Here is a 22,229-nt window from a genome sequence, read left to right as displayed (position 1 = left end):
AACTATGACTTAAGAGATGAAAATGGGATTTTCTTCAGTTCTTGAAGTAAGACAAGTCACAGTTGAAGACCTTATGGTGCATTTTAAAAGTGCTGTAGAACCATTACAGTGTCAGAACATCTATTATCTTTTATCAAAACATATTCATCAATAAAATCATATCGTGGTTGTCCATCTTTGCCGATGATGACTTCTACGTTGCGCCCTCTTCTCATCTTTTGTGCACCTGCATGTGGCTCAGGAGTCCAATTCTGGATCTGCAGGGTCGTCCGCACTGCTCGCAGCTGAACTGGAACGGACTCTGCTCCCTGGTCACTGCTGCTGCTGCTTTACGTCTGCGTCTAGCCTCAACAATAAAATCATATATTAATACCCTAAAAGCAAAGGCGACCACATGTGGAACAGGATTGTTACATTTACAGTACTTCTAAATGTTTTGCAGGACTAGAGGAAATATGGGTGCAGGATTTGCAGTGCTGACGGCTGTTTTAGGAGTTGTTACATGTACCCCAGTCGTCACCACCCCAGCTCCACTAACTACAGCTGCCGGAAGTCACACCACCACGGCTCAACCAATCACAGCCACAGCGGGACCAGTCTGTCCCGGTTACAACGCTTCATTCTGTACGTCTGGTTCTTCTGTTGTACTACAGTAACTGTTGGTATATAGTAGAGGGGATTCATTCCTCAAGCTAAGCGACATCTTGCACATGCAGTCGTCCCTCAGTAAGACATCTGGAGCCGCATAGTTCCCATTTAGAACTTTTATTCAGCCTGTCACACGTCCAGTTTTGCCTGTGTGGCTTCTTCAAGTGTACAGAGGCTAATGACACAAGTGCATGAAGTTCCCACTTATATACCTTTCCAGTGCATAGTGCCCTCAGGTCAGGTCAGTAACTGTTGGTTTCCATAGTGTCCTGATTCTAACTTTTTAAATTTGTCCGATTTTCAGAGTGGTGAAGAATCCTGCGGTGCAATTGATCAGATTTTCATAGTGTGATAAGGCCACACCGACTTAATTCTATGGATGACATCCGCGCGCGCATTGATTTTCGCCTGATCTCAAAAAAAAAAAGATCACATCTTCCGAGGCTCTGGCCTGGCTTTAGGCCTGGGTAGTCCATGGTGGTTAGTGACAACGAAGTCGGTGGTAACTCTTGAGGACGGCACCCAGCAGGCTGCCGAAGCTCCACGACTCAAGAACTCAGTACACACGTACAGTGTCGATTCATAAATTCCACAAAAATCCAGCATGTGCCGGCCTGTCGTATATGTCGCTATGTAATGCACCAAATTCACAATACCGGATTTGTATTCCTGTGGTTTAGTAGCCCTTTTATTTTTGGCCGGATTTTTCTTTTTTTCGCCCGCGCGCACTAGTTTGGGGGTCTTCAGAGGATGTCATCCATAAAATTAAATCGGTGTGGCCTAATCCCAAACGTTTGCTTCACAGGTGAGCCGAGGATCTCAGGTTTTGGGTCATTTCATCTGATCCGTGTCGGCAGGGGGTTTTTCCACCTGAACTGCAGTCTGCAGAGCACCGCGCCTGCTGCCATGGCAACTTGGACATGGAGGAAGGACGGCACGGTGAGCGTGTTCCCTCTGTGAGGCTGTTGTAACTCAATTAGACATTTGTCATTTTTCAGTGGTTAGTGTTTTTGGCAGTAGCATGAAACATTCTAGAACAGGGTCTAATGTAAAACAGTTAGAACATGGACTGAGTCATGCCTCAGCAATGCAATGAATTAGTTGTACTTTAGGTTGAATGTTAAATTTGATTTTTGATTTGGCCACTATGTGGTGATCTTGGTAGCGCAAACCCTTCTCAGGAATGTTGCATGATATGTATACAGCCATAGATGTTCCCTCAGTTATTATTATACAGTAAGTTTTATTGCAACTTCATGCCCGAGGGCTAATTGCAGGAACAGAAGAAACATATGGTATAAAAAACAGACAATTACACATAGAACTACTGATAACTACTAAGAAACTACTAAGTAAAACTACTGGGTTTGACTTCTTTTTTGAAGACAGAGGAAGGCAAAGGATCCCACTGTTTCTGTAATTTGTGGGTTTTTGGATGTTATTACACCGGCCTTGGCAGGTCAGAGGCTAACCCTCGCTGTTTCCCCGCAGATTTTGCGAGACACGCCGGACGGCCATGTTCAACTGACGACCTTTGCGACCTCTACACAGCTTACTGTCCAACACGACCTGAGCGACCGGGACTCGGGTTTTTACAACTGCAGCGTGACGACCGCGTTTGGCGCTGACAGTTTCCAGGGAAGGGTCAAGGTTTTAGGTACGTTACGTAAACACATTAAAGAAAACAGTCAAGATTTTGTGAGGTGAAAAGTAGTAAAAATCACTTCAAACATTTGACAGTTTTCAAAATCAATCCAGTTGCTTGACTAACTGTTTTTTTGATGACCGTGTGTGGCCCCAATTCCTACCAAGGAGTATGGTAAAGGTTTTAGGTATGATAGAGGTTACAAGCTTTTAAACAATGCCTATTGTGTGATATATAACCAGCTGCCACCGTGCTGCTTGCCTGCAAAGCTGATGAGTTCAGTTAGCTGCTAAACTGAGGTCCAGTGCTCTTTCATATAGAAAAAACAAAAATACAAATCTTTGTCTAGTGCCTTTTCTTTCTTTGGCAGTATATTGTCTAGTATCAGGGCTTAGAATTCCCATAACATTGCAGAAAGTTTTACCAAACTACCTGTAAGACAGCTTGCGTTACAACATTGCACAAGTCATGTAAGAAAGAATTTTGAAACCATCAACTGGAACTATTCCCAGATGTTTGTTTATCTGTTTGTTTTGCCCAAAAACAGTTACTAAAGCAACTGGATATGAGTTGCGTGAGTAACTGTTTTTTGGCATATCATATTACTCGCATATAACCTTCACTGACGTACATGTATTTGTTTGTTTGTTTGTTGTTTTGACAGGAAGCCAGGGCAACCTTCCCGTGGTGAGTGCGGAGCAGAGTCAGGTGTGGGCGTGGCCGGGTGAGAATGTCAACCTGTCCTGTACCATCGTCACAGACAAGGGGCAGGTACCGGTAAGTACCGACTCAGTACCAAGTCTTAGTGAATATCAGACAAACATGTATAGATCCCAGCAAGTCTGTCCTCAGTTGATAATAACTTCAGATTTACCTATTTTTACCTGCATTTTTGGGTCATCTCATTGCTTTGTTTTGATGTTGTTTGTCTTTTTCAATGATCTTTTTACATCTAACCACATTTCCTCTTTTCCCCCATGCAACCTGGCTCGTGGTTGAAGGAAAGTTTGGTTGTGAAACATTTAAAGACTTTTGCTAATCTTTTACCTAATGATGATAATAACATTTACTTTGTTGCAAGCCCGTGCTAATAACAGGCTAATAACAGGCTCTTTTTCCCCATACAGTCTGGTTCCTGGTTGAAGGAAGGTTCAGTTGTTCCTGACATCGCAGACGGACACACAGAGTGGAAGCCCAGCGTGGAGCAGACCGCCGACAAGACCACTCGCAGGCAGGTTCTGCTCATCCGAGGAGTCAACGCCTCCGACTATGGGAACTACACGTGTGTGGGCGAGCTGAAGGGACGCAGCGACTCCAAAACTATCCAGCTGCTCAGGGGGGAACCCAGGGAGGGTCAGTACTGGTCATGTTTGTCCTAAATCTTGGGCTCTGTCGTCTTGGAAGATGGTCTACAGCTTTCTTCCGCTTCCCATAGCTTCTCTTGGTCACAGTTTATGTGTGGGCGAGCTGAAGGGACGCAGCGACTCTAAAACTATCCAGCTGCTAAGGGGAGACCCTAGGGAGGGTCAGTACTGGTCATGTTTAGTTTTTAGAGTTGCTTCTAACAATCCTTGAGTCATTTTTTTGCAGTATACAGTAGAGGGGATTCATTTATCAGGCTAACCAACATCTCGCACACGCAGACCTCCCTCAGTAAAACATCAGGAGCCGCATAGTTCCTGTTTAGAACTTTTATTCAGCCTGTCACACAACTGGTTTCGCCTGTGTGGCTTCTTCAAATGTACAGAGGCTAAATGACACAACTTCACAAAGTTTCCAGTGCATACTGCCCTGGTCATTTGGGGGGGGGGGGCTGTTTTTTTTTGCCTCAAATAGAAGTACTCAGGACTCCAAGACAATCCAGCTGTTCAGGAGAGGGATCTTCATGATTTGGTTTCTCGTTGTTTCACTCAGGCCTGCCCCTAGCGGTGTCCCTGGGAATTGCAGCTGCGGGCGTGGCTGCGCTGGTTACCATGGTGACAGGGTTTGCTGTCCATCGGAGGAGACATGACCCTGACCTTGGCTGGGACAAACCTGACCCTGAGGCGGAGTACAACAGTAAGGTTTAGTTTTCTATCTTCTAACTGAATTGTTATGTTGAGACCATACAGATGGTAGTGGAAGGGAGTAAAATAGGCCAACAAGCAACTGGATGTGATTTTGGAAATGGTCAGACGTTTCAGGTAGCATTCACTACCTTTCGTCAGTGACACTCATGACTGGAGAGTTGTCAGAAAGGCTACAAGCCCGAACTATTGATTGATATGCAAATAAGTGAAGACTTGTTTTTTTTGAAAGTCCAAAGGTTAGACAACCTTCACCGACAATGGGAGTAAAACTTTCAATCTTTGAAAATACATTTTCAACAAACTCTCTGTTGCTTATTTAGATGATGTGAACAGTGCACAGCAAAAGACAGACATACATACATGTATGCATTTACAATGTAGTCGTAATGGATTATTTGTCTTTTTATGTACCCAGGCAAACCTACAAACAGGTCACGGACCAGAGTCTGGTCTACTACTGGTACTAGTAAAATGTAGTAAAATAAGTAAAGATTATTCTTCCACAGTTTCTGACAAGAACGTTTATCCTTTTCTTCACTTCCTTACAAGATTCTTCTTCTTCTTCTCCTTCTGCAGTTCCTTACGAGAATGAGCTTCCGAAGTACGACATCTTCATCTCCTACAGCAGTAAGGACCTGGCCTTCGCTAAAGACGTTCTCCTTAAGGAGCTGACTTGCCGAGGGTACGAGGTGTGCGTCGACTTTAAGGACTTCACACCGGGTAAGACGTGCGCTCTGAAGTCTTAACGATTGTCAACTGGCTCCAATATTCCAATTATCAAACCAGGGTTTGAAATCAAAACCAATTTTGCAGTTTTCGTATGATCTTAGAAAGGGTGTCATAACCCTGTACAGCAAAGAAGTGTCATAAGTCATGCTCTATGTTTCTCCAAAACCTCATCAAAAGTCAGAAGGTTTGCTTGGTATAAAAATAATATTATAACGAGGGGATGTGTATATCACCTGTCTCTTCTGTTGTAATTTGTGTAGCAAACTTTCTGCAATTCAATTTTTTTTTGGTGTCAGGAATAAATAGATAAATAAACAAAAAAAGACCATGTGTGCATGTAGTTATCATGTAATTTATTTCAGGTGCACATCCAAGCATTAAGGTTCCAGAATTTTTTTGTTCCAGTTTTTCAGTTGTTTGATGGAGGCTTAGCTTTTATTTTTATTCTTATATTCTTATTTCTACTTCATTTCTTCTCTGTCCCCAGGTGTGTTTATTGTTGACAATATCAAAGAAGGCGTGTTCCGCAGCAGGAAGACCATCATCGTCCTGTCCAGCAACTTCCGCCGGAGCGGCTTCGGGCGCTTCGAACTGCAGATGGCCGGCGCCAGGAAGTACCTGGAGGTAAGGGTCACATGGGGTCATGTAGAGGTCACCTTGGGGTCACATAGAGGTCTCACTGGGTCACTAAGAGGTCACCATGGGGTCACACAGGTCCCTGACACCCAGGTAAATTGAGACAAAGGAAAGGGCATACATGTATAATCAGGTTTTGGTTTTAATTTATTTTACCAGGCTGAGAGGCAATACATTTTTGAAGGTCACCTCTTGGCACATCAAGGAAGGGTATGGAAAAGAGAGTGTTTCAATGCTGAGAAAGGAAGGAACAAATAAGCTACATTGGTGTTAGAAAAGAAAACTCAAAGAATGTCTGACTAAAAAAGTTCTAAATCAGCCAATCATGTCGTCTGTTACAGAGGAAGGATGTTCTGGTGGTGGTGAAGATCGACCAGTGCAAAGTGCCGACCATGCTGATTGGCCGAACCTTCCTGGACTGGACCAATGAAAACGTTCGACCCCACTTCTGGCAGCGCCTGGAAAATGCCATCGGACCAGACGAAAAGGTAACAAACAAACAAACAGACAAACAAACAAGATTTCCTATAAAGCCTCGTGACAAAGAAGGCCCATATACCGAGTTGAACTTGATTTCTTCGAAAAGAATTTTAATTTCCAACACACAAATTGGACTTGCCCAAGCTTATATTGTACATTCATGATCTTGTTGGAAAGAAACTCATAGAAACAAGCTACAAGTTTCAAACAGAAACTTGTCTAGTAGAAGAAGAACTTCTCTCAGCAATGGTAGACAAACAGTCCTGAAAACTAAATTTTATTTGCTACACCTAACAAGTAGCTTAACAAGTAGCAATGATGATAATGGTAAAGTTTAAATCACTTGCAACAGTGTTTGGGGATGGATAATCTTTCTTTCATCCCACCTCTGGCATTCACTGACTCCTGTTGATGTGACCCCACAGTACACTAACTTGGTTTCTTGAAGTGAACTGAAATTTCCAACACAAGAATTGGGCTTGCCCAAATTTACATCGTACATAACTCATCATCTTGTTTGGAAGAAACTCATACCGGAAGTACAAGTAACAGAAACTTGTTAAAAAGGAAAGATCAGAAACTGAACTTTTGTTTGCTACACCACTTGATGAGAAGCACTGATGACGATGATTATATAAAGTTTGAATCACTTCCAACAGTGTTTGGGTATGGATAAAATTTCTTTCATCCCGCCTCTGCCATCCCCTGACCTGACTCCTTTTGATGTGACCCCACAGTACACTAACTTGGTTTCTTGAAGTGAAATGTAATTTCCAGCCCAAGAATTGGACTTGCCTAAATTTACATCGTACACTCATCATCTTGTTTGGAAGAAACTCATACCGGTAGTACAAGTAACAGAAACTTGTTAAGAAGGAAAGATCAGCCCTGGAAACTGAACTTTTGTTTGCTACACCTCTTGACGAGAAGCACTGATGATGATGATTATACATGTATAATGCTTGGATCACTTGCAACAGCGTTTGGGGATGTATAGAATTTCTTTCATCCTACCTGTGCCATCCCCTGACTCCTGTTGATGTACCTCCACAGGTGAGAAACAGGAAGGATAACAAGGAGACTCCAGAAGAAGAGGAGGAAAAAGAGGAGGAGGAGACCATCACAGCAGCAGGCGATCACAATCACCGTGACAACGCCGTAAACGGACACATCGCGAACGGAGGTCCGCACGTCCTGGGCCTCCCTGAAACAGACCTGTTAGAGAACGACGAGCGACCGCTCTTACCCGTGGTGTGATTCTGCCAAAGACTCATTCTTTCCTAGAACTATTGCAGAGTGGAACTTGCTGTCACCAAGTACAGTAGGGGCATTGTCATTAGATAACTTTAAATAATGTTTAGAGTTGGATGTTCTAGGGTTACTGTACGTGTAACAAGTTGATTGGTGTAATGTAGCCAGCTGCCGCCACGCTGCGTGCCTACGAAGCTGGTGTGTTATACTGAAGGGCGGTTATACCGGCTATAACGTTACAGATACAGAAGCTGGTGTGTTACGCTGAAGGGTGGTTATACCAGCTATACAGATACAGAAGCTGGTGTGTTATGCCGAAGGGCGGTTATGCCGGCTGTACAGATACAGAAGCTGGTGTGTTACGCTGAAGGGTGGTTATACCGGCTACATAGATACAGAAGCTGGTGTGTTATGCCGAAGGGCGGTTATGCCGGCTGTACAGATACAGAAGCTGGTGTGTTATGCCGAAGGGCGGTTAAACTGGCTATACAGATACAGAAGCTGGTGTGTTACACCGAAGGGCGGTTATAACGGCTATACAGATACAGAAGCTGGTGTGTTATGCCCAAGGGCGGTTATACTGGCTATACAGATACAGAAGCTGGTGTGTTATGCCCAAGGGCGGTTATACTGGCTATACAGATACAGATGCCCTGGAGTTCCTGTGTGTTCTATCAGGGGGAGTGCCTAAATCTGCTACTAGTATCACTAAGGACTAGGGAAAAATAATTTCCAGTTTCAGCCCTGAAAAAACTTTGGCAGGGGGATTCTCTTTATTTTTTTCAGGCTGAAATGTTCCAACAAAAAGGTGTAACAATTTTAAGTTGAAAGGCATCAGAATCAGGGCTGTGTTCTGGACCTGTACCTCAACTTTCAACTTTATTTGTTCAACCAGGTATCACACTCAGGCCACTCTGGCCTGTTTTTCAGGAAATCCTGGTACAAAAGCACAGACAAACACCTAACAGTTAAACAGATTCACAATACATACAAAGTCTAAAAATAGCACATAGATAAAACTAATCTTAAATACAATTCGATAAAAACTGTTTGCTTGTGTTGAAGGGTGTTAGAATTGTTGTTGTAACGTCTGATGTAAATATATGTTGTAAATACACAAAGGAATTTAGGATCAATGAGTATATTAATCTTTAGATACCTGATAGACAATATACAGATTTTTATAAAATACAGCAAAGTAATTTTTATGATAATCTATTTTATTAACTATATCACTTAGAGAGAAATTAGAGAAATTATATATTTGTATATTTTTGAGAAGGTGATATTTGATATTGTCAAAATGTACTCAATACTTATGGGGAATTTACAAATAGGTCACAGTTGTGATGTTCTGTTTCTTATATATGGTAAATATAGTACATGTAATGTTATATGTAGTAAATAGGTCTATCATCAGATTTCTGATAGGCCAACAAGTATGTGTCAATCATGAAATTTTACTTTCTGATTGTTTCATGTAATTTAAGCAAAATGAAACAATTTTTATGTTATTTTGTCCAATTTGGGGTATGGTGTGATGATACTGAGTTTTAAAAAAGTTAGCTCACTAAATAGGCAAAGAGTTTGTCCTTGGTGCTGTAATCCTGGTTACACCATTTCCACAGTTTTCTGTCATTTTTAGTGAGAATTTGGAAGAAGTCTGGAAGAAAAACTTGAGTCTGACTACATTGAGTCGTTTTCATGTTCATCTTTCACTTTACTACTGCTATACATTCCATTTGAACTAACCAATTGAAGAGTTGTAAATGTACAGCACATTTGTTTCTAGAATCAGAGGTGGATATTTGTCCTTTGCATATGTTTATATGATAAGTAAATTCACAAAGGTTTATATTATATCTGTTTATTTCTGTATAGTATGGTGTTATTAAACATGTATAAAGTTATCTTTGGCAGTATTATTATTGGTATTTGCTACCTTTTCTAATTACTATGTTGTAAACTAGAGAAGTGCCATGGAGGACACTTTGTAACACTTCCAAATGGTTGGATGACAAAACCTTAACTCATCTGACATATTAATTAGTTTTTTCAGGGATGTATTTCACACACGTTTTATTAATTAGTTCTTCTTTCAGGGATGTATTTTACACGCATGTTCCCACATAATTATAATCATGATGTTCAGTATTGGTTGGGGTTTTGTCAATTTCTACCTCTGTGTTCTCTTGTTGTATTATTCTGTATTATTAGATGATGGTTTAATGTGTCTTATAAGCCCAGGGGGGCTGGGTGCATAAACACAGACACCTACATTTGTACTAGTAGACACAAGCTTCATTTAATCACTCTTTTATTCATGTCAGGCCACCACACCCATTCTTCATCCCTTGTCAGACAAAAGGCCATGACTTTGTCTTTCTATCTGGGTCTGAATTTGGCCACCTTTTTTTTGCAGAGAATCCGCATGATACACATGATATCCCAGCTTTATTTGTGTGTGCATGAGTTTAGTATTGTTGTGAACCCTCTGCGCACAAGCGCCGCCTGGCGCTGGTCTGGGTACTGCAGCTCAGCTCACCTGGCGGGAGTGGCCGTCACGTGACCAACCCGGAAGTCAGCACGGTTTGGAAAGAAAAGAGGAAGTTTTTCCCTCGTGTTGGTTTCTACTGGCCAAAAGAACTTCAAGATCTTCCCTAGAACACTTTAAGGTAAGTCAGAAAAGTCTTGAGGGGATGTAGATAGATCCAGGGCCTCGTGCAAGGTTCCTTCTTAACTTTGTGGCACTTTTAAACTTTAGTACTAACGTTAGTATAAGAGACTGGAACTATGAACATACGTAGACTGATGGAACCTAAAAAAACTCTTGTACCACCTTTGATCTCCGTTATAGTCTTGAAGACGGGCTGTGGGGGTATTGAGGGAAGAAATCTTCAGTTTGATCTAAGAAATACGGGCGTGTACCAGAAATGTCAACTTGCATAAGCCTTATTTTACACTATTTTACACTATGATATGTCTTATTTTACTATCCTCAGGTTTCAGGTTTGTTTGTTTTATTGGATCCCATTAGTGTTTTGAAATGGTATAACGTTATAAGTTAGGGTCACTACAATAATGAGAAAAAGAATTCTTCTCATAGGCTATAGCTAAAGCCTTCCTATAGCATGAAAAAATCTTGTTTCTGCCATAAAACTATAAAAAGTGACATCCAAGCTTGTGCGATTTGTGCAGTAGAACTATGTTACATGTATTAAGCAATTCACACCATTCCACATAATGTCATAATGCCATGTCATAAGACTAACTACAGGTGTTTTTCAGTATTATCTGTTCTGAATCTCAGTGCATTATTTGCTAACTGTATGTTGATATATATATACACACAAGGGAGTCCATGCGTGACGTTTGCTGTTTAGTGGCGCCGTTGGGACTCACTGTGAAGGAAACTTAAGTTAAGGGATCCTTCTGAACGACACCTGTAGATCTTTAAATCCTTTAAGAATGCTCGGCGTTTCTTTTATTTTGTTCATTTTGCTGTGAACAGCAAATAAAAGGACTCTCAGTCAACACTGTGTTGTTTGTCTTGTTACGGTAACGGTTACCTGTGCTCAACAAAAGCACCTGTGACCTTCTGACCTTGTAACCAAAATGGCGGATGGAGCGGTAACTAGTTACTGTTTGTCTGACCTTTGTCTCTTGCAGAGAATTCAGGAAAACTGCATCAGAATGGACTAAATCTGGCCCAGCAGACTTAGGACATTACCAGGATATATTGTGGTATTTGGCAACATCAGAACTACGGCGGAAAAACTCATGGAGGAGAAAGAAAAGGTCTGTGAAACTCTTCTTCTTCTTTTCAAGTTCACAAAGTGAAAGAGCAAACATAGCTCCTAGCATGGCTGCACCAAGTAGAGAAACACACTGTGAACCAACAGAAGCCTGAAAGCTAAGGATGATGTGATATTCAATTGTCCAACTTCTGCAACAGAATTTAAAAGCTTATGAAAACCCTCAGATTTTGTTGTGAGTATTGTGTTAGATGTTGGCAATTAACAGTCAATGTAAGTAAGATTAGACTAATCAAAATTAGTTTCATGATGACTTGATGGTTCTGTTGTACATTCATTTCATAAAGACTGCTACAAATATTCTTATTTTCCTCAAACTGTCAGAGACTGGAACACTTTGCCCCAACAAACAACAGATACTGCAGAACCCACGAAGTTCAACACCACAGTACTACAACATCTAAGGTCACAGCAATAACGCATCGCACAGCTCCCCTGCACGCTTTACCCCAATTTAGGGGTGTTGTGCAGTACCCAAACAAGAACAAGAAGTAGTTTTATGATGATGTTAACTTTCTGTTGTACAGGAGCTGAGAGAAGCCGCCGGGCGAGGTGAGGAGGACAGAGTTAAACAGCTCCTGGCCGAGGGAGTCAATGTCAATGCTGCTGATGACAACGTAAGTTATTATATATTAACTTTATATAACAAAGTCATGAAAGGATTTTGAAACACTTAGATTCCTTTTCAAGTCTGCAGTTTTACAGATGAAGTTGATCTTTACATCAGGACATCTCTTTGTGCTACTGAGTATTCTTTCAAGTTTTTCTTATATTAAGTACATGTCAGACTCAGTGCTTATATCTAAGTGCATCTTCAACAAGTTCTTCATGTCATCCATGTTCTTACACTATACGGGAAGTTCCTGGAACCTGGCTACGAAGATCATCCCTCATTGTCTGAACCCTGATCTCACATGAAGCTCCTCTATTCTTGTCACTGTACAGGGATTTACTGCTCTCCAATCTCTCCTCTACTCTTGTCTCTGTACAGGGAGGGACTGCTCTCCACTCTGCATCCAGCAATGGCCACACAGGAACTGTACAGGCTTTACTCACAGCTGGAGCAACAATCGACACACAAAACAATTTGGTAACTTTGCTGTTTACTTCAGTCTGTCTAACTGTGCCTGTCTTGAGTTTGTAATAAACCCACACAAAGTGTAAAAAATGATAAAGTACAAGTACATGTCTGAACCCTAATTTTACATGAAGCTCCTCTACTCTTGTCTCTGTACAGGGATGGACAGCTCTCCACAACGCAGCATTCAACGGCCACACAGGAACTGTACAGGCTTTACTCACAGCTGGAGCAACAATCAACTCACGAGGCAATTCGGTAACTTTGCTCTGTACTTCAGTCTGTCTTACTGTGCCTGTCATCAGTTTCTATAATGTAACCACAAAGGGTAAAAAGTGATAATACTAATTAATAGCACTATCCTGTCATCCTGGTAACCTGACTATCAGATACCGTGCTATCGCCATGGGAACTGTACAGGCTTCACTTACAGCTGAAGATTACATTGATACAAGTAACCTGTCTGTATCGGTTGGAACCTAATACTTGTACTTGTGTTCACAGTCCCAACTTTAGGGTTAAACATTTGAGTCATGTCAGGACTTGTGTGTGGGACTAAAGGGGCCGGTGTAGTCATTTGGTTACATGGCCAGACTGTTACATGTATGTTTGTAGTGTGTAGATCCTTTTGACCATCTCACACTTTGCTGTACCCACAGAATGACACTCCCCTTCATAAGGCAGCAGACAGAGGACACCCCGAGTGTGTCAGAGTACTGCTGAGGGCTGGAGCCAACACTGTCATAAGGAACAATGTAAGCGTGTATTTGAAGATTGTCACATGTCAAATGTAAATGGTTCGGGTGCTGAGAAAGGGGACATCACTATAATTGTGTATCTAACTCACTGATTCATGCTGAATGATGTTCCTATTGTTGTATTTTAGACTTAGCTGACATAGTAACAATCATTCTGAGATAAATCAAGAGAAATTGAATATCATATCTTATTACAAACTCCTCTTTGTGCAACTAAAGCATAAAAAGGCAAGCATCAATATGTTATGATGATGTTAAGTGTTGTTGATGGCTTCATGTATGTGTTTATTTATTATTTCTGTTTTATTTAGACCGTGCTATATGCACTGCTCTCCAGGCATGCCCTGTAAGACTTTGTGTTGACTTTACATACAGGATAAGAAGACAGCAGAAGACCTTGGAGTACAAGAGGATGTGCAGCAGGAGTTCCTGTTATTCAAAGTAAGCCCAGAATACATCCATTACTGGTAGTAAAACATGTGGCATGCACCTATTGTATTTAACCTGGTACATATCATAATTGTTGTACCAACTTGCATCACTTGTAAAGTTCTAACTGTTGAAATCCTGTTGTTTCCTGCAGGGTAAGACATCAGGGCAGACGAAGCATCTCAACAGTGCTGTCTGGTGATGTATTTTTCCATTGCAAACTGATGGTTTCTGATAGAGGAGTACAGTTATCCTGTTCCATGTAAATGTCATGATGCTGATCATCATTATAACATTTTTTCTCTTTTTTTCTACCCCCCCCCTCTCTCTCTTGTTTAAGTTTCTTGCTCTATCACCAGTATGTTGTGTTGTATTCCTTAATAACCAAGGTAGGACCATGAATAGATTTTTCAATTATTCTCTATATATATATAATCTCTGTTCTTTATCTACATTCTAGTGAATTTGTACATACAGTATGTACATATTTCATATATTAGCTATAATATCAATACCGTGTAGTTAGAAATCTTTTCTGCATCCACTAAAACCTGTAATGCTTGTTTGAAAGAAATTTCTTTACTACTTTTCAGCTCTCCAACCTAAAGTGGTTGATGACTTGCTCACTATCGACCTCAGTGACAAAGGATTGACCTCCGTGCCAGCCAAGGTGTTTGACATCAGAGATGTCGAATGTCTTGTCCTGTCTAACAACAGGCTGAAGAGCATACCTGAGGAGATAGGGCAACTACAGAAGCTTCGTGAACTTAAACTTGACAACAACCTGCTGACACAAGTGCCCCAGGCAATCACCACGTTACCTAACCTACAGCACATTGACTTGTCACACAACAAGTTGGAGACATTGCCCGATGGATTGTCCAAGTTAAAACAACTTCGGTATCTCTACATCCAGGCTAATGTATTCAAAAAGATACCAGAAGAAGTCTGTTCACTTCCTCGACTTCAGATTTTGACCGTGGGAGACAACCCCCTCAAGTGTCTCCCTGACAAGATATCTCAGCTCACAGGACTGACGAGGCTTGATATTGATAATTGTCAGTTTGATGAGTTCCCCAGACAGGTGCTGCAGCTGGAGGGTCTAGAGATGCTATACTTGGGGAACTGGGCTGGGGAGGGCAAACCTTCACTTGTACCTGAAGACATCGGCAGACTGAAGAACCTACTAGTCTTAAATCTGCAAAATAGTGGCCTGGAGTCACTGCCGGATGGTGTTGGGGAACTGTCAGAACTGTTGAAGCTAAACATCAATGCAAACAGATTCACATCAGTTCCTGAACAAATCATGAACCTGTCCAACATCAGGGAGCTCCACTTGTCAGATAACAGGATTTCCCGCCTTCCCCTGACTCTGAGCAAATTGGCCCAACTTGTGGACTTGAACATCAGAAGAAACCCCCTGACATATCCCCCTCCTGATGTCTGTAAGAAAGGCACGGCCGCCATCATGGACTTCCTCAGAACAGAGCTGAGGGAAAAAGAAGGTATGTATGAGAAAACTGGGAGAAAAGCAAAATTTAAAAAATGTTCATGAAGTTTTGACTATTGAATGTCTGTTTTAAAGCACTGGGCCAAAAAGATAAAAGATCCAATCCTGGGAAATGAAAAACAAGTTTTTGAAATTTTTGCACTTTATGATTTCCACTGGTTTGATCAACAATGTCAATGTTTTATTTCTTGCAGGGAAATTTTTGGGAAAACTGTTCTTCCGTTTCTCACAAAACGTGACACAAAGAGTTGAGGTGGAGGCTCTGGCCACAATAGCTGGACTTACAGCAAATGAGAGAACCAGTATCCTGGTGAGAAAAATCAAATATTATATGTGGTTATAAGAGAATTTAAAATGATTCCTGGTATCTCAATAAATACATGTGTGTTACATTTACAACTGTATCATTGGATCATTTTAGTTTGATTGATTGATTGATTGATTGAGTGGTTGATTGATTGAGTGGTTGATTGATTGGTCAGTCGGTCGGTCAGTTGATCAATCGATTGATACTACATGAAATATATTTTTTAAAGTATAAGTGCATATAAGTGGATATTCTGCCTCTAGGGTAAAGACAAGACAAATCCGAGTTACCAGGCCAACAATGTGCTGTTGAAGTGGATGGAGAAAGACCATGAAGCGTCCATGGACAAGCTTCAGCAGGAGCTGAGTGACATCGGTATGGACCAACTGGCACAGAAGGCAGGCCGGATCAAGGTATTTGGTCATACCGATGTACATGTGCCATTATCATGATACTGTGTGAACATTTAGTCAAGTAGGCTCAGAGGGTATCATCTTATTTGTGAGTAGAAAAGACTGCCTTTCATGGTAATTCAAACCTCTCTATTCCAGACAGAACGACTCAAGCGGCCGGCAGATACATCAGGCGGGCCACCAGCCAAGCGCCTGGCAGCCGGAGGGTCTTCTGGTGAGGGGCATCAGGAGGAGCAGCAGACCAAGGAGAAGATCAGACAGGCAAAACAGAAACTTGTACAGCTACAGCGTCACAGTGAGACACAGGCGGCCATGTCAAGCCAGGTTGGTCAAGTTGGCATTCCTAATGTGTGGTGTGAGTAGCTAATAGATAGTACAGAATGTGTTCTACTAGTAATGCATGGAATACCTGAGCTCATATTTACCTCCCACAAAGGTAGCAGTGGATTTTTAACTGTAACAATATTTTTTCAGCAGCAGACCAAGGAGAAGATCAGACAGGCAGAACAGAAACTTGTACAGATGCAGCATCACAGTGAGTTGCAGGAAACCATGGTCCACAGTCTCCGTGCAGAGGTAACCAGGCTTAGGGACAAGGAGGAGCAGGCACAGAAGGTCCTGCTGGACCACAAGCTGGAAATACAACAGCTACAGGAGGCTAACGTTGCCATGGCAACACGGGTGGACGACCTTCTACAGGACAACGAGAAACTCAGAAGTCAGGTTGTGCTTCTTGGAGGAGAACATGGTACAGCTTTCATTGAATTTGACTTAAAATGACTCATTCAATCTTTCATTCATTCACTCACTCACTCACTGTCTAGTTTATCGTTCCCCGTCTTCCGAGGGTTAGACGTGCTTGCACTGTACAACTGGGGCTTGCTGGCAGCTGCCACTTGCCTCTGAGTTATAAGTTGTTTTGTAGTTGTGTTGTTGATACAACCTGGTACAAGCCCTACACTTAATGTTTGTAGCTGCATTGTTGGTATTTATGACTTGCATGATGTAAGGGTTTACACTCAAGATGCATGCAAGTTGTTTTGATCAAAGTCTATAGGACAAATGTTTTCAAGTTCTCACCAATGTAGTACAGACTTGTTAGTCTCCCAACTCTGTCCACAGCTGATGAACAGACAACGCAGGTGTTGGAACAGACCATCCTGATGTTCACAGAAACCGTCCTGGAGAAGTGCAGGCAGAGCAAACTGACTGTGGAGGAGAGCGAGCTGGCTACTGCAGCAGGCAAGTGTGTTCTTATAGCTGCCTGAAGTATTATGATGTTGGCAGGTGCAAAGAAAGTCGTCAAATTATTTGTTAACAGTAATGATACATGTAGTTTATAGAAATTATGGAGAAGACTGCAAGAGTGAAAAAATGAGAAATTACACTTCCAGTTCATACGACAATATACACATTGTGGCATGTCTGCTTGATCAGCAAATCTAACTTTGGCATGTTCTATTTTGCATTACCTATGGCAATTGTATTGTATGTCCCAAATCAAATGTACTTACTACAACATAGAACTGTCAGTCCTGAATCCTGTTCCTTTTCCAGAAAGCCATCTGCTGACGAAGCTGAGCTGCAGACTGGGTTCAGACTGGCGGCGGCTGGGAGCTGGCCTGGGGATCCCACAGCCGCGACTGGACAGCATACAGGCACAGTACAACAGCGCCATCCAGCGGGCCTGCAAGGTACTGCAGGTCTGGATGTGGGGAGGGCGCCACGGACTGCCTCACGACCTGAAGCAGCTGGAGACTGTCTTAAAGGACATGGACAGGCCTGATCTCTTAGATGTTGTGAAGACTGCGTTCAAGGTGAGTTAGGTTAAGGAGTCATAGAACACAATGGCAGGGGTGATATTAGACATTGTGAATATGGATCTTAGAACACTTGTTCAGGCCTGATCTCTTAGATGTTGTGAAGACTGCCTTCAAGGTACATGTACATATTGGTAAGGAGTTGTAGAACACATGGGCAGGGCCGATGCCTTAAGCAATTTGTAAACTTAAGACTTCCTACAGGATAAGTTAGGTTAACAAGTCTTAGAACTTCAGGACTGAGCTCTTAGACATTGTGAGTTAGGATAAGGCCTCAGGTTGTGTTTCCTGTTTTCCGGCCAACCCTAGAAAAAACGGGATATATCAGAAGACAAACTAAGGCCACAGCAAGTAATTTTTATGGATGACATCCGCGTGCGCATTATTATTTTCGCCTGATTTTGGAAAAAAAAAAACAAGAAATTTTGTTGCCCTCTGACAGTGGTCAACATGCCGGAGATGTGCAAAGATGTCTGTTGCCATGCTGGAAGGTGGATGGCAGATAACTATAAAGAAAGGAGACAAGAGCAGACTCTGATTTAATGTTTGTTTCTTACTTTGATGCAGTGATATGTGATGCTGACTGTGTATATGTGATGTTCCCACTGAATCAAAACCATTTGTACACTGATAGAGTACAAATTTTAAACTGTAGGAACCTTGTTTTTTCGGCCCGCCTTGTTTTTTTTTCGCCCGCTCGCATTAGATTTGGAGTCTGGGGAGGATGTCATCCATAAAATTTACTTGCTGTGGCCTAAGAATTAAGATCTATCTGATGCACATTGATGTCTATTAAGATGTCCTTATTTCCTACACAGTTTGATTCCAATCTTTGTTGCCTTTAGGACTACATAGTGGAGATGCCGGAAGTGGAGGTTGAACCTGATGCTTCTGTGGACGAGCAGGGAGTCACGACATGGTGAGGCTGTTTTCTTTTTTTTATCAGATAATAGTTTTTCTTGAAGATATGCTTTAGTCTATAAATTTGGTGAAAGTGGAAAATGTTGATCAGGTTCTTCAAAATAATATCAAGGATTCAGAATTATGTGCAGAAAGTCACCTGGCAACCTTTATTTCTTTTTTTGTTATTTTTAGAAATTTAGAAAATTGCATATAACTAGGGTAATTGTAGTGTAGCACTCACTAACATGAAAGGAGTTGACTACTGGTACATGTGTAGAAGAATTCTGTGGGCATGTTTGTGTTCTAACTTGGTTGTATTGATGACTGACTCTGTTGATTTTTAGGTCTGTGCAACTGCCTGGCCGGGGGAAGTTCCTGTGCAAACACACCGACCTGGGGGTCGTTACCCCCTGCCCTGTCCAGCTGACCTACAGGACAGTGAACCCGTCTGAACACTGGCCGGAGAGCGAGGACTGGGAGCTGATTGGTCCGCTCGTCCACATCCAGTGTAACCATGGCGACGACGTACCTGTGGAGCTCCTCCTGCCGCACATCCTGGACCTGTCACAGGACGGAAGTGGTGAGGACATTTTGTCTCCAGAAGCAATCATGTAGTTCTACTCCTGAATGCCAGAATGGGTTACTAGGACTTACTGTTCAGGATAGTCTCTATTGTTTCCAGAACTGTGCCTGTCTAGGTCTATGCCTGAGTTCATTGGGGTTAGGATCTTCATGTACCCAAGAATGTAGGTGAGATGATGAAGTTCTAAGACTTGTTTGCCTAGAGATGCATGGACTATCCCCAACTGTCAGTGCATGGTTCTGGATTAAGCATGGTTCTGGACCACAGAACCTGGTTGTTTTTTCACATGATGCAAAGCGCTGAAATTCTTCCTGATGAGATCATGTCCATCACTGCACTTGTCCCCACAGCTCTAACCCCGGATGACGTCAGAGCTGCGCATGTTGTGGCAGGAAACACGACACTTCATCCTGCAGACGTCACGCCCACACACTACATCACCAGGCATCGGAACGGATGCTTCTGGTCTCCTGTGATGCAGAGAATTCGAGCCCTCATCTGGCCTAGGAGGGGCCTGCTCACTCTCTTCAAAACGTCTCAGACACATGACACGGTGGAGGTGAAGGCTCTCATGGTCTCAGACACTAAGTACAGTGTCAAGGTAAGTCACTGTCACCTTAGTTGTTATGTGGATTTCTAGACTTAGAAAGAGAAACTAAGTGCTAATGCTGACTAGCACACTAGATTGATTTCTGTATGTATGATGTTTCACTATCACACTAAGAAATATTAAATTCAGTGATCCCCTAATATGATTATATATTAGTTCAGGCATTGCAGGAATATTTGTCGCAGCTTGACCCAAAGTTCTACTGGTGGGATTCCATCACCTGCCCAGGCCTCAGGGATCACCAGATTTACTGTCTGCAGGCTTCCGTGGAAAATGCAACCCTGGATCTTGCTGACCCAGAGGTGAGTTGTGGGAGTGTTGCATGAGTGCTGTTACACATCCGGGTGATTGTCATGAAAAATATTATTGAATTGTCCTCACCGAAGGCTATTTGCAAAGAAGCATCTGAGTCGTTGTTGTGTTTTACTTTCTAAAAGTTTGTAGAAACATTGAAATGCCGACTTTCTTCTAAAATGCGTTTTGATAGGATAGTGAATTGTTCATCATCAGCTCATCAAATAGTGGGCCAGCAATGTTTCGTGACAAACTTCTTCTTATCCGAGTTTTACGTCTATTGATTCCCCGAATCGAGGGTATAGATGTGCTTGCACAGGTGCATGTTTGGGCTTGTCATTTTGCCCCTCAGCATGCTGAGGTGCACAACAGCAAGCCCGTACAAGTCTTTCAGGTTTGGGGTGAAGTTTTTACTGACTGTTGAATAAAATCAGATGTCTTCTTATTTAATTGTCAGTATCAGTCATTGATTATATGTGTTTAAACTACTGTTTTAGCCTCCTAGCGGACTGGAGTATGAAGACACCCTGGACAGCAACAGGATCTACCCGTCGTTCCACCTGAATATCAAGAGACACCCGGATAGTAGGTGGGTGCAGCTGAACCTGCAGCTGTATCCAGAGACGGAGGACAGCAACGTTGTCTGCAGCTGTAAAAGGCGTTTATGTAAGGTCACCTCAGATTTTAGTCACGCCTGTTCAAGTATAACATTCTTGTCCTTTACACATTTTCACATTTTGATTTTGAACAGCTAGTAACCTTTCACTTATATATGTTGTCTGCACAAAGTTGTTCAAAGATGTTTTATGAAGAGAGAGTAAATAACTCATGATGTAGGCAGAGAATTTTGATATGGTCTTGATGTATGACTGCGTCTTGATGATTTAAAAGTAACATGAAAGTTCATTTGTGTTGGTAGTTACATGTTTAGAGTTAAAACTTTAGTTTGTGTTGCCTGTTGGATCTTAAGTTTTAACTCTAAACATGTAATTATCTTCCATTGTTTATCGTAGATGGTGGAGCTGAAGCTGGACCTAGCGACAGTGAAGGTAGGTGGTCACAAATGTTGAAAAGCGTAATTACATTTCTGTGGTAGTACATTTTGTTTTATTTTCAACGATGAAATTTCTTCAAAATGGTACTATCATTATTAAGCCTCATGTAAACCAGTTCATTTTGTAAAATACCGGTATTTTTTGTTCCAGTAAATACAAATTGGCAGGGCACGATAACTGAGCTAAATATCAAATTTCCTCTCCTTCCATCCCCACCAGATGTCAGTAGACACTTCTTCTTCATCAAAGAGAAGGTCAGCACTGACTGGATAAACCTGGCTCACCTCCTGGGATTCACCCGACCGGCCATCGACGCGATTCAGTACAAGCAAGCCAACCGTGATGCCAAGGACTGTTGCATGGACATGTTGGAGCAGTGGCGGAAACGAAGAGGCAACGCTGCCGACTTTACAGGTACTTCTGGAAGCTCTGACTAAGACAGGGCTACAGGACACTGTGGATCAGCTCAACACCATGTAGATAATGTGAGTTACAAAAGTTAACCTTCGCCAGGCTTTACGTCTGATCAGAGGATTGGACATACAATGTACTAGAAGCTAGATCTAAGGACTTATAGAACCTAGTAAGCCATTTTTACCAGAATGATGACTTTGGTGTAAAGTGCTTTCCCAAGGGCCCTGCAATGGGCCTGTATGCCCAAAGCTGTGTGCCCCCATATAGGCCTGAACAATGTATCATTGGTTCATATGTGTAATATGGAATATTAACTCTTCACATGCAATATTCATTTCTATTACAATGATGTGCTCAGGTAGGTAGGCAGGGATACTGTATGTAGGGCAGGTACAGTGTAGACAGGGATATGCTCAGTACTTTGATTGTTGATATATCATACAGAATGATGTTTGTCATGGAAAATGTAAATTTTAAATCAACTTCATCATATGTTTCCAGAAAGGTGACTTACCAAAGTAACCTTTGACAAACTGTCAAACACAATGACATCTAATATTTTGTTTGATAGGGGCTAGATGTGTGTAAAACTTGTGAAAACTTTGGCATCAGATTTTAGAATGTCCTTGGTATAAAGATACAAGGTAAAAATCATCAACATCTTATTCTACTGTAGCATCTGATGTAAATATTTGGTTGTAAGCACAAGAATGAATTTTGATAACTGGGTTATTTTAATGAAGCATAATAACTGGAGTATTTTAATGAAGCATAATAACTGG

General features: G+C 41.9%; 2 protein-coding genes across 3 annotated transcripts; both read left to right on the top strand.

Annotated features, from left to right (window-relative positions):
• Window positions 1–1,459: 1,459 nt before the first annotated feature.
• On the top strand, window positions 1,460–7,687 carry LOC109464909 (interleukin-18 receptor 1-like). Its single transcript, XM_019762007.1, has 9 exons — window positions 1,460–1,587; window positions 2,140–2,305; window positions 2,958–3,070; window positions 3,421–3,646; window positions 4,208–4,351; window positions 4,939–5,082; window positions 5,579–5,715; window positions 6,069–6,215; window positions 7,261–7,687. Exons 1-9 carry the CDS (start codon window positions 1,555–1,557, stop codon window positions 7,462–7,464), a joined length of 1,314 nt encoding a protein of 437 aa, XP_019617566.1. The 5' UTR covers window positions 1,460–1,554; the 3' UTR covers window positions 7,465–7,687.
• A 2,344-nt stretch (window positions 7,688–10,031) lies between these two features.
• Window positions 10,032–22,034, top strand: LOC109464922. 2 transcript variants are annotated; one of them, XM_019762031.1, is made up of 21 exons: window positions 10,032–10,133; window positions 11,128–11,256; window positions 11,801–11,890; window positions 12,265–12,363; window positions 12,511–12,609; window positions 13,011–13,106; window positions 13,485–13,549; window positions 14,130–15,043; window positions 15,243–15,358; window positions 15,619–15,768; window positions 15,907–16,092; window positions 16,246–16,516; window positions 16,891–17,010; window positions 17,326–17,585; window positions 18,434–18,507; window positions 18,836–19,071; window positions 19,425–19,675; window positions 19,846–19,986; window positions 20,476–20,644; window positions 20,992–21,027; window positions 21,253–22,034. In XM_019762031.1, exons 2-21 carry the CDS (start codon window positions 11,239–11,241, stop codon window positions 21,468–21,470), a joined length of 3,609 nt encoding a protein of 1,202 aa, XP_019617590.1. In that variant the 5' UTR covers window positions 10,032–10,133; window positions 11,128–11,238; the 3' UTR covers window positions 21,471–22,034. The 2 variants fall into 2 exon arrangements, with proteins under 2 accessions (XP_019617590.1, XP_019617589.1); XM_019762030.1 differs by having other exon boundaries at window positions 16,243–16,516.
• The last annotated feature ends 195 nt before the right edge of the window (window positions 22,035–22,229 follow it).

Source organism: Branchiostoma belcheri, unplaced genomic scaffold (genome assembly GCF_001625305.1).
Source record: "Branchiostoma belcheri isolate BF01 breed outbred unplaced genomic scaffold, Haploidv18h27 scaffold143, whole genome shotgun sequence".
Lineage (NCBI taxonomy): Eukaryota > Metazoa > Chordata > Leptocardii > Amphioxiformes > Branchiostomatidae > Branchiostoma > Branchiostoma belcheri.
Note: the sequence above shows the minus strand (reverse complement) of the source record. Positions and strands in the feature narration are given on the sequence as shown.

Bases quoted from the DNA above. Each gene is read 5' to 3' on its own strand.
- LOC109464909 (XM_019762007.1), top strand. From the start codon at position 1,555: ATGGCAACTTGGACATGGAGGAAGGACGGCACG. The intron at 3,071-3,420 runs GTAAGTACCGAC...TTCCCCATACAG, and splicing joins CAGACAAGGGGCAGGTACCG to TCTGGTTCCTGGTTGAAGGA. The intron at 6,216-7,260 runs GTAACAAACAAA...GTACCTCCACAG, and splicing joins CCATCGGACCAGACGAAAAG to GTGAGAAACAGGAAGGATAA.
- LOC109464922 (XM_019762030.1), top strand. The intron at 17,011-17,325 runs GCAAGTGTGTTC...TTCCTTTTCCAG, and splicing joins CGAGCTGGCTACTGCAGCAG to AAAGCCATCTGCTGACGAAG. The intron at 17,586-18,433 runs GTGAGTTAGGTT...TGTTGCCTTTAG, and splicing joins TTGTGAAGACTGCGTTCAAG to GACTACATAGTGGAGATGCC.